Source organism: Diachasmimorpha longicaudata, chromosome 15 (genome assembly GCF_034640455.1).
Source record: "Diachasmimorpha longicaudata isolate KC_UGA_2023 chromosome 15, iyDiaLong2, whole genome shotgun sequence".
Taxonomy (NCBI): Eukaryota; Metazoa; Arthropoda; class Insecta; order Hymenoptera; family Braconidae; genus Diachasmimorpha; species Diachasmimorpha longicaudata.
The window spans coordinates 6,704,577-6,714,947 of record NC_087239.1 but is presented as its reverse complement, the minus strand read 5'-3'; the positions used below and the strand labels follow the sequence as shown (position 1 = coordinate 6,714,947).

General features: G+C 33.7%; 3 protein-coding genes across 5 annotated transcripts; all 3 read right to left on the bottom strand.

Annotated features, from left to right (window-relative positions):
* Positions 1–153: 153 nt before the first annotated feature.
* LOC135169647 (ras-like GTP-binding protein Rho1) lies at positions 154–6,096 on the bottom strand. 3 transcript variants are annotated; one of them, XM_064134815.1, is made up of 5 exons: positions 5,943–5,994; positions 3,832–3,917; positions 2,176–2,336; positions 1,712–2,095; positions 154–1,452 (listed from the first exon to the last, which is right to left on the bottom strand). In XM_064134815.1, exons 2-5 carry the CDS (start codon positions 3,887–3,889, stop codon positions 1,414–1,416), a joined length of 642 nt encoding a protein of 213 aa, XP_063990885.1. In that variant the 5' UTR covers positions 3,890–3,917; positions 5,943–5,994; the 3' UTR covers positions 154–1,413. The 3 variants fall into 3 exon arrangements, with proteins under 3 accessions (XP_063990885.1, XP_063990886.1, XP_063990887.1); XM_064134816.1 differs by lacking the exon at positions 3,832–3,917 and having other exon boundaries at positions 5,943–6,096; XM_064134817.1 differs by lacking the exons at positions 3,832–3,917; positions 5,943–5,994 and adding an exon at positions 5,383–5,804.
* Positions 6,097–6,447: 351 nt separating this feature from the next.
* Positions 6,448–7,771, bottom strand: LOC135169650 (transcription elongation factor 1 homolog). The gene is made up of 3 exons (XM_064134821.1): positions 7,421–7,771; positions 7,160–7,292; positions 6,448–7,004 (listed from the first exon to the last, which is right to left on the bottom strand). The coding sequence occupies exons 2-3, from the start codon at positions 7,273–7,275 to the stop codon at positions 6,872–6,874; spliced, it is 249 nt and encodes an 82-aa protein (XP_063990891.1). The 5' UTR covers positions 7,276–7,292; positions 7,421–7,771; the 3' UTR covers positions 6,448–6,871.
* Positions 7,772–7,918: 147 nt separating this feature from the next.
* Positions 7,919–10,266, bottom strand: LOC135169646 (26S proteasome non-ATPase regulatory subunit 6). The gene is made up of 5 exons (XM_064134814.1): positions 9,984–10,266; positions 9,163–9,514; positions 8,763–9,091; positions 8,386–8,554; positions 7,919–8,274 (listed from the first exon to the last, which is right to left on the bottom strand). Exons 1-5 carry the CDS (start codon positions 10,126–10,128, stop codon positions 8,100–8,102), a joined length of 1,170 nt encoding a protein of 389 aa, XP_063990884.1. The 5' UTR covers positions 10,129–10,266; the 3' UTR covers positions 7,919–8,099.
* Positions 10,267–10,371: the final 105 nt, after the last annotated feature.

Sequence of the window (10,371 nt, the reverse complement as noted above, 5' to 3'; positions counted from 1 at the left end):
GGTAGCTGTATCATCAACTGAAAGAACATTTTCATCAATCTTCAGACACGCTCTGGTCCTTACAAAATTATGTGCGATTTCCAAAAAGAAACAAAAAAATTTGAATTTAATATATCAATTCACATCAAGCGATTTAAAAAAAAAATCATAATATAACTGGGAGGCAATCTTGCTGTTTTGTTGTTTTATCGGAGTACATAAATAGAATATAACCACTATTACAATTCATTAATGTTAGTGTCATCGTATTACAATAATATAATATAACATATCAATAGTAATATAATCATGATAATAATAATAATAGTAATAATAATAATAATGCGTCTAGTCTAATTGGGATCTTGAAGATCAATAGGGCGATCCAGATAGCCTATGGACGTTGAACATCATTTTTTCGTTATTCAATTTTATTCAATATTTCACGGCAAAAATTGATTTAATGTTTAAAAAAAATTGTCAATAGTCATTTTTAGGAAAGATAAACCATAGTTTATCTAATTGAAATAAAGACTCGTGCTCGATGAAAAATAATGCCATGTCATCAGACCCTAAGATAAAGTGGCAATTCTTATGAATGACGAAATAATAAGAAATTAATGATAATGAATAAAAGGGCTGAGAGCCAAACTGTAGGTGTCCCACAGTAAGTTCTCAAAATAACAAAATATTGTTCATCTGAATAGCGAATAATTGGAAAATAGCTGTGGTATTGAATTGAAAAAAATGGCGTAATTTTTTTGGTTTATCCTTCTTTTACTGTTATATTTTCGAGAATAAAGCATCACTCAATCACTATCATTATTAAAAAGATACAATTATTATAGTTGTTGCCAAAAAAAACTGCTACAATGCACACAGGCGTTTTTGTCTTGGTTTTGTTTAAAGTATCAGGCAGATGCATTTTTTTTACTTCGCACAGGCAAGCAATTTGAACACTCATACAATTGCAACATACACGCGCTCTCGATGGATCCAAATATATGTATTTATGTGGGAATGTATAAATACGTATATATATTTTGGGTAAGCGAGGGGAACGATTCACCACGGATCACGATATTGGCGGGTGCACTTAATCTGTATGAAATTCAGTTGTCGAATTTTTCTTTTTTTCATTCTTTAATATCCAGTATTGGACGCGTTTTACATGTTTCTAGTTGTTGATCATTTTTTCCATTTATGTAAAGTAATTAAAGATAAGATATAAAGTAATGTTATAGATTTTCTTGATTTTGTTTTTATGCATTGGGGGCCTCCGGCATTACGACTAGCTCTCCGTAGATTAGTTTTATTATTATTATTATTATTATTATTATTCTCTTCATTTTTTTGAATAGCTAGTATCGCAATTCCATGATTTTATGTTTGTTTATTCACCCGGTCGGTGTCGGGCCCATTCGCATAATTAACTCAGAGCAACCTACATCTGCCCTTTTTCTTCTTTTTTACCTGCAATAAGAATTTTACTATATCAGACTTAAAAGTTGGAATTTGATTTTAAATATCGTTGGGAGACTTGGTTGAAATTTCAAGTAATTTCAAGTTGCAATTGATATTTCATAAAAAAAATGATGAAAAGGAAAAATGTAGTCCTCACCTTATAAACAACCCTACAAAGTCCCTCTGCTCAAATAGTTAGGACTTTGTATAAGAGGCAATGAAAACTGCACTGAGTTCAATAAATATTAATGAAATATTGTTGATTTACCTGGAGTGCTGCTCTGGTCGCTGTTTCAAATACTTCCCGTACACCTTCCTTGCTCTTGGCAGAACACTCGAGATAAGCAAAGGCATTAATTTTTTCGGCCATGGATCTACCCTCCTCAGGTTTAACTGGTTCTTGCTTCATTTTACCAAGCTCCTTGATCGTGATTGGGTCATTGCGTAAATCCTTTTTGTTTCCAACGAGAATTATTGGTACATTTGGACAAAAGTGTTTCACCTCGGGCGTCCATTTCTCGGGAATGTTCTCTAATGAATCCGGACTGTCAATCGAAAAACACATGAGAATGACATCGGTGTCCGGATAAGATAGTGGACGCAGTCTGTCGTAGTCTTCTTGTCCTGCTGTATCCCAGAGGGCCAACTCAACCTGTTATGGGGTATAGGTCAAAATAAACATTATAATAATTACAAAGCTTCCATTGAAAAGTAAAACCAAGTAAGACGTACCTGTTTGCTATCCACTTCAATGTCAGCGACATAATTCTCAAACACAGTAGGAACGTACACTTCAGGGAATTGGTCTTTGCTGAATACTATGAGCAGGCAAGTTTTACCACAGGCACCATCGCCTACGATTACTAGTTTCTTTCTGATAGCCGCCATGAATCCTGGAATAATAATCAATCCTTTCATTCTCAATTTATCCGTCACCAATTACTTGTAACGAAAAATTCAAACAGTTCAGTGAATCGTCCTACATTCCAGTGGATACCATTCATTTGCTGTCAATGATTGATTGAATGACATTAGATAATGCACATCAAAGTGATAAAAATTTAGATTTTATGCTTGGCGCATTAATTTTTTAAATCCTACACACTCAATCCTTCATTTGGGAATTTGAGTAGTACTATATCTAGTAATGCCCATCATTAATTGGGAGACTGGGGCAAAACAGATATCGCATTGTCTCCCACAACTTCTAATGAACAATTAAAAATTAATAACAATCAACAATATTGACACATTGAGCCAAAGAAGATACAATTTTGTGCTATTCTACTCTATTCAAAACGCCCATAAAAATATTGTCAAACCATTTGTTCTTGCAACGAAAAAGATTTATAAAAGAACTATTTTACTCATCTGAAGAGTTTGAATCAACGATATCCTATTATGTCATTGCATTTTCCTAGCGAGGATAATGTCAATTACAAATTGAATACTTGAAAGAATTTAATGTGGAATATGATGAATTCAGCGAAATGGAGGAATGAGCACTATAAGGTCCTGTACTATAGACGAGAGCCGTTTACATTTACTATACGTTTTGCGTTTTCTCCCTACTCGTAAATAATAATTTGGTTTTCAAGGGATGAAGTTTAAAAATTAATTCCTATTTTTGGTTCATTTTTGGCAAAACTAGCTCAATCCTTATAGACATCTTGATATTAAGTGATCACTGAGACTTAAATTTTCAATGAAAACGTCAATTAACAAAATTTTTTAATATTGGTGTAACAACATGAAACGTATTTACCTATTTGGATGTTCTCTCATTGAATCATCCATTAATGAGATTATCAAATATTACAAAAAAAAATAAATAAATAAATAAAAAATTGACTAGTTATGTTCTACCACTCAGCTACTGAATTTACGGCTCGGGTGCATAATTTTTTTAAACGTTATTCTCACGGAAACAATCTATCGTTGCACTGTTGTTCGGGAAAATGATCCATTTTCCATTGGAAATACTATGATAATTTTTCCTTCTGAAAATTTGTCAATCAAAATTTCACTATTAAGAAATATAATTCTTTATAAGTACTAAACAATAATGAAAAAAAACGAAGTAGTCAATTTGCAATTAATTGTTATATTCTTAACGTTCGAAAGATAATACACCTGAGCCTGAATATGCACTTTCTGCGACACTGTCACTTTTCAACGTGTACAGATGGATTTTTGCTACATTTCAACCCGTACACTTACAAATGCGTACTGAACTCCAAAGTCCCATTTATGTGTTCTGTTAATAAGCAATTAAATCGCTGTGCCATGATTTGAAAATCCTACAAGATTGGAGGTGTTTTAAACAGTTTTTGGCCACTTGTCGTTTTATTGAAAAAAAAAAAAAAAAAATGTGGACTTGGGTCGTACCTGATCCAGGGTTACCCGTATCGTCTGAACCGATGCCTCGGCCCACAATGCATCCCATCTTTTTAGCCTTTCTTTTTCAGCATTCTCTGTTTTAAGTGGATATTTTTATGGTTGGTTAAAGTACATTTCGGATTGAAAAAGACTGGATATGCTAATAGCCAAAACTACATATTTTTAACAATAGCCAAGTATAGACCAGATTACAGATTCGAATATTTTGAATTGACTTGCAGGTGAAACTATTGAAAAATAATAAACTTGTTTTTTCTAGACATGTTATTAATTTCTGATAGAATGGAAATTACTAATACATTTATTACAATGTCGAACAAATTGTTGTTTTTTTTTTCATTATCTCCATTTACTGTTAATTATGTTGAATGATTCCATGGTCCACGTTTGTATTAAATTATCTCAAACTAAAAAACTAATTCTTGACATGAATTGATAATTAGACGATTAAAAATATCAAATCGATTATTAATGCCGAATCGTTGAGTATTAAATTGCCTAAAATGTCAAGACCATCTACCCCTAGCCACGTACTTTAAAGATGAATGCACAATTTATAGAAACATAGCATTGTTCCATCTTATGCCGGTAAAACTAAAGTAAATTAATCAACTGACGATTAATCTTCAATAGTATTAGATTTCATGACTCTCCAAATTTTCGTACTTATACCCTCCCCTGGATTCGACATTCATGCTGCAATAACAGATTCTACTAAGCATACAACAATAAATGAACGTCCAAAAAAACATTCTTCTGTCGATAATCGCGTCACAAGTAAAAACCCAACACGTATGAATGACTTGTGTTGTACAAGAGTATCTCCTTTCAAAAAAAAAACGAGTACAATAAAGATAAGATATAGCGAGCCCGATAAAATGTGCCAAAGGTCTAAATAGCACTGCACTCATCAATCTCCCTCACACTCAAACAAAGGTTAAAAAAAAACAAGCAAAATTTCAAGCAAATTTCTCAATTAATTTTTCGAAAACAGATTTTTCAAAATAGCGGATAAAATTCCTCTTGAAAACTTTTATCAAGGTACAGGAGTATGACTGTCATTTTTTAAAATAAGATGGATGGAAAAGGTCAATTTCAGTTCAAAAAATAGAATAGAAGAGGATATTAAAAAATCTACGTGAGTGTATCTGTACTCTCAAAAGAGAGAGAGAAAAAAAAATTCCCCAAAGTTTCAATTTTGTCTTCCGGTGCATGATGTCACTTTTTAAGTGCTTCCCGAATCAATGATAAAACTCGTCACTTACGTCAGTCATTCCACGAAGCTCCAATGTTTATAATCAACCGATTGTTCAATAAAACAAAAATTCTGTTCTCGTCGCACTGCCAATCGGAAATCCACAGGAAAGGTCTTAAATCTCAAATTCTTCAAAGATACCACAAAATGCCGAAAAAGCGTCAGGAAGATACTAACCGGATAAAAAATCTGACAACGCCGGAAGAGCACTGGCATTAAGGTAGACGCAAGTAAAAATATGGATGAGGAACAAACGTTCAATGAGAATGAATATAATAATTTACCTCGTCTTCCGCACCGTACATCACGCTGATCTTAGGAATTAAATTAATTTGATTGAACTGTGCATTGGAAAAATACCACAAAGAGAAATCCACGTTAAAGCTCACACTCAAGGGAGGTACAGTGTGATGAGAGGGATGAAGTGAAGGGGGAGAGGGAAAGAAAACCTGGAGGGGGGACTCTCTGAATATCTATCAACTTTTCGAGAGTTCAAAAATGACAGAATAATCAACGACAACTAGTTATCAATCAACTTATCCTGAGGGAATGCTCCCATCCCTTCCCTTTAAATATTTCAATTTATTCTAGTGGAATTCGCTCAGAGCACGGCACTACCCGCAGCACACCTAGCAAACTTATCCTCAAACTTAGCTTCAAAACGTTACGCATTTATTTTGTAAAAAAAAAATGAATGGCCTGAAGTTCTCACACCCCCATATTACTGGAACTCGTTTAAACCAGAAATTAATGACCATTGATGTTTTACTTTTAACCCACCACACTGACACATCGTTCGCGTTGTTCTTTTAACGTTATTTTATTAACTAAATTGCGTATTTACCTGAAAATCTTTTGCGACAGATAGACCAAGAAAATGGCTGCCAATGGCTGCCTTCTGTGGCCACACCTCAATCTGTTGAGCGTGCGGCAGTGTGCAGTAAGCGTTAGATGGAGGGGGACTGGCCGGAGGGAGGGGGGATAGGTGGTTTTTTTTTGTGGTCTGAGGAGGGGTTGGTGTTATTGGGATGCCATTGGTAGACCTGCAAGAAAATTTCAAATATATGAGCTCTCTGTTTCAATTCAATGTTAATAATGAAAAACAGTGTGATAATAAAATGAAATTGCATTTTCAATTAACATTATCATTATGCTTGATAATTTTCCTCATCACAGAGAATTTATTAATTGTTTATGTTATAAAGTATATTCCGTTGTTGGTTATATTTTATGTTATGTTTTCATTTTACTGTTGAAGATATTAAATATTCTCATTTTTTATCCTGATGTTAAATTGATAAGAAGGGGCTACAGTGGAGTTAGGTTATTGCTACATATAACTAAATAAATAAAAAAGAAACAAGATTTTTATTTACTTCCTAGAAGAACATCGTTATTTTCAATAAGTATTAGATTCACGGAGGTTTTATAAATTATAAACAATCGAATCCAATACGCCCTCATTGATAGTACAATAGATAACTGTCCTACATTTACATCTTCTTTGATTATCAATCAGTGATTAATACAAGCGATTATAACGTTAAGAGTATATAAATTTCACAACTATCGCTGAGCTAATTGTTACAACGTAAAATTAATATTTTCTACTATTCTTGAACTTCTACGTAATGCAGGAGTATATAAAAATGCTTTTGTAAACGTTCTTTTGCATTAAACGTCATGTGTTTTGACTTATCGTTCAGTCATAAGTAAAAATTTGACGAAATGAGGAGTTTTGATATTCTGTAGAATTGGTACTGAGCAAAGTGCTCAATTGGCTGCATCACAGGCATCAATCCAGTCGTTGTACACGTCTAGTGGATCTGAGAGTATATTTACTGATGTTTGATAGTCTTCTAAGCATACTCTGCACGATATCCGAGCCGTTTTGCGTGGTTTATCCCTAGAAAAATAAGTATAAAAGTACATGATATTTGGAATATTTGATCGAAATATCATAGAATATTTTCGAATCAGAATTCGATTTACAAATTATTCCAATAAAAGATTAAATTCAATTCAATACATGAGGCATGAAAATTCATAATATTATCTCACATTTTTACTTCACAAGACTTTTCATGATTACAAAATGGACACGTGAATTGCGTCTCCAATGGTTGGATAGCCTTTTTACGAGTTGGAGCTTGTCTCTTGCTCTTCTTGCGTCCCATACTTCACGGGTTAAAGCCTGTAGAATACAAAAAAAATGTAACATAGCAATAAATATAAAAGTTGAGAATCCTGAAAAGAATTCTGAGAGAATTTAACCCCCATTTGTTGTCACTGTCATAGGTACTGCGTGTAAAGAATACTTACTGTAGCTGTCTTCAGTGATAATGCGATATAATTAAAAAATTGTGATTAAGCTTGAATCGAACAATATTATTCTGAATTTGTTATTCATTCACAACTGTACACGAAAGACAACGAAATAATGCTAGTGATGCTTCACAAGCTTGGACGTGATTTCGTCGGTACATGTTGGTATGAATGGATGAATTCTACGGTTCCGGGGCAGTAGAGAAAATGGGCCTTCTGGAGTGGGGGAAGAACGCTGCGTGAGCGCCAAAATAGGGTATATATACATATAAATTCAAATTCTATTTAAAGGTTTGAATATACAATTATCAATAATTTTTTTACAAAAAGTATTTTAATAGCATTCTGATAATTTATTCTGCTCGTGTCAATGTATTTATGACATCGTCATGAACAAAATATAATTAATGACAAAATGAGAAGAAAATTCAGTAATCAATAGAGGATTAAAAATTAAAGTGGGTCTTTTCAAATCATCAATATCTCGTGATCGAATTGATATTCATACTTTCTTTAATTCCCAAGATTTTTTTTCAAACTTCAAAATGCCAGATAACTTACAAAAATGGTTTCAACCGGTGTATAAATATTGACAATTTAAGGAGACTCATTTAACTCCATTCGCGCCTATTTATTTTAGGCATTTGAATATCAACCGGACGAATCAGAATGTAAATTAAATATTGATAACGCGTGAAAGCTTCTGAACTCTGTTGAGGAGAAGATCGCCCTGTTTCACCATCGCTTGGTACTGCCAGTTCTTACTGTCAGGACGATTTGTCTCGACTACACCACCGACACGATCGACTTTACAGTGAAGTCTGCCTGCTGCGATATAGCGCGAGAGCTCTCTGAAAATAATGAAATTGAATTATCCTCTCAGTTTCTCCACGACAAAAAAATCAATCACATTTGCGTGCAAATAATTCCTTTCTAATTGTGAATAAGAAAAAAATACTGACTGGTCAATATAGTCAACAGTTACTCCAAAGGCTTCAGACATATATTGCAGTGTTAGAGATCTGTAGGATTCCAATAGCTGAGTATAGGCTGAAATTCTCATTTCACGTACGTAGTAACGATAATGAGGATGGATCAGGTAATCTCTTCTTAAAAGTCCCTCAACATGTGCTAAAATATTAAAATATCTTCCATCAGTAAAAAAAAAAAAGAGTGAACATTTTTTTTTTCAATATCTAAAAAATTTTCTAGTTATTTAGTGAAATAGCAGACACGAAAAACAAAATTGATAGAAATACCAGCTATGTACAGCAGTAAAAGGAAATTTAAAAAACCGTTCAAATACTGGGGGATTGATATTCTGCAGCCATAAAAATACCTAAATTCTTGAAGAAATCAGCATAATGACAATTATACAATGAGAACAGATATTCCTTGCAATCTGGGTTATTATGAAGGACCTCTAAAATTTCCGAGCCCTTGATAATCTTATCACGTAACTCGTTCCTTGGTAGGCTGATCATACTCAGATAAACCGTGTATCTGACGAAAGTATTATAATCCATGAGTTCGTAGCTGGTGAATGTGCTTATTGTATCAAGGAAGAAATTAGCAGCCTCTTTAAAATCACGAACTGCGATGCAGTAGGTGCCTTGGTAGACCTTTAAACGATTCCTCCTGTCCCAATCTCCCCCCTCTTCAATTAAACTGTAAAGAAAAGGGAAGCCTTCATTAATTTTAGTTCATAAATAATTATTATAAAATTACTCAAATCTCACCTCTTTGCTTTATCGATATTTCTCGTGATGTGATCATGATCCATGTAGAACAGACCAATCCTAATGTTATGAAAAATGATGTCAAGCCGGTGGCCCAACGAGACGGTCTTCTCATACGTTTTTCTAAATGCTGAAATAGCACCGTCCTTGTCCCCGATGCGACATAGATGCTCTGACTTTTTTAAGTTGGCCTCTCGGACCTCCATTTCTCCTAGATTCTTTTCAGCATCCTCGATTGCATCGTCGAGGGCTTTCAGTTGTTCTTCATTTTGAGCTTTCATTACATCCAAGAGGCTCTCGTCAATTGGCCAGTCCAAGTCTTTGCAGACTTCTTCATAGAACGGTGCCATATCTGAAGTACAAAATAAGGTTTTTGTGATTGAAAATATTCCTAGCTCAAATACAGCCTCATATGCAAAGCATTAAAACCATTAAATCAAACTATTGAAAGATATTACAAGATTTTTCTATTGTAGTCCAACATCAGATTCTCCATTTTAACAACATTTACCAATGATTTGACAAAAATGCTTATAATGAAATATTATTGTATAAAACAGCACTTTCTAAATATCATACTGATGAGTTTTCCATAATCAATGAAGACGAAAGGGTTTCTTTTACCTTTTTTCACATAATCTACCGTTAAACTCAGAGGTTATATGCTAAATTATCTGAATACATATCTTTGTCAAGTACATTGTTGATTGTATTGATTAGAATGAAATTAGGTAGGAGGAATTATTATTATTATTGTTATTATTATTATTATTATTATTATATTTCAATGTAAATAGAGAAATTATAAATTGCTCACGCACTTTCGGCTTTTATGGCGTCAAGTAACTTGGCCTTCAGTGTCTCATCATTCTTGTGCTCAGTTAAACTCAGTAAAAATTTTGTTTGTGCGAGCTCCAAGTTTGGATTTTTCTCCAGTCCATCTTCCTCTAAGTTTTCCAGTGGCATATTGACTTTTTACGTTTTTTCCGAGTTTCCCTGGATAATTCTGGTAACTCTACTTTATCAAACAGGATGAATAAACACTTTTTCACTGATCAGGGTGATCAGTAATTTCTGGCATGGGTTATGTTACTTGGAGACATGATGTCCGACTGGACTTTTATACCCCCGCAAGTTGTTCAATTTGTCTGTAGAAGGAACCCCGAGAGGGCTCCACAGAAAGTTTTATTTATTTAAAATAATAATATT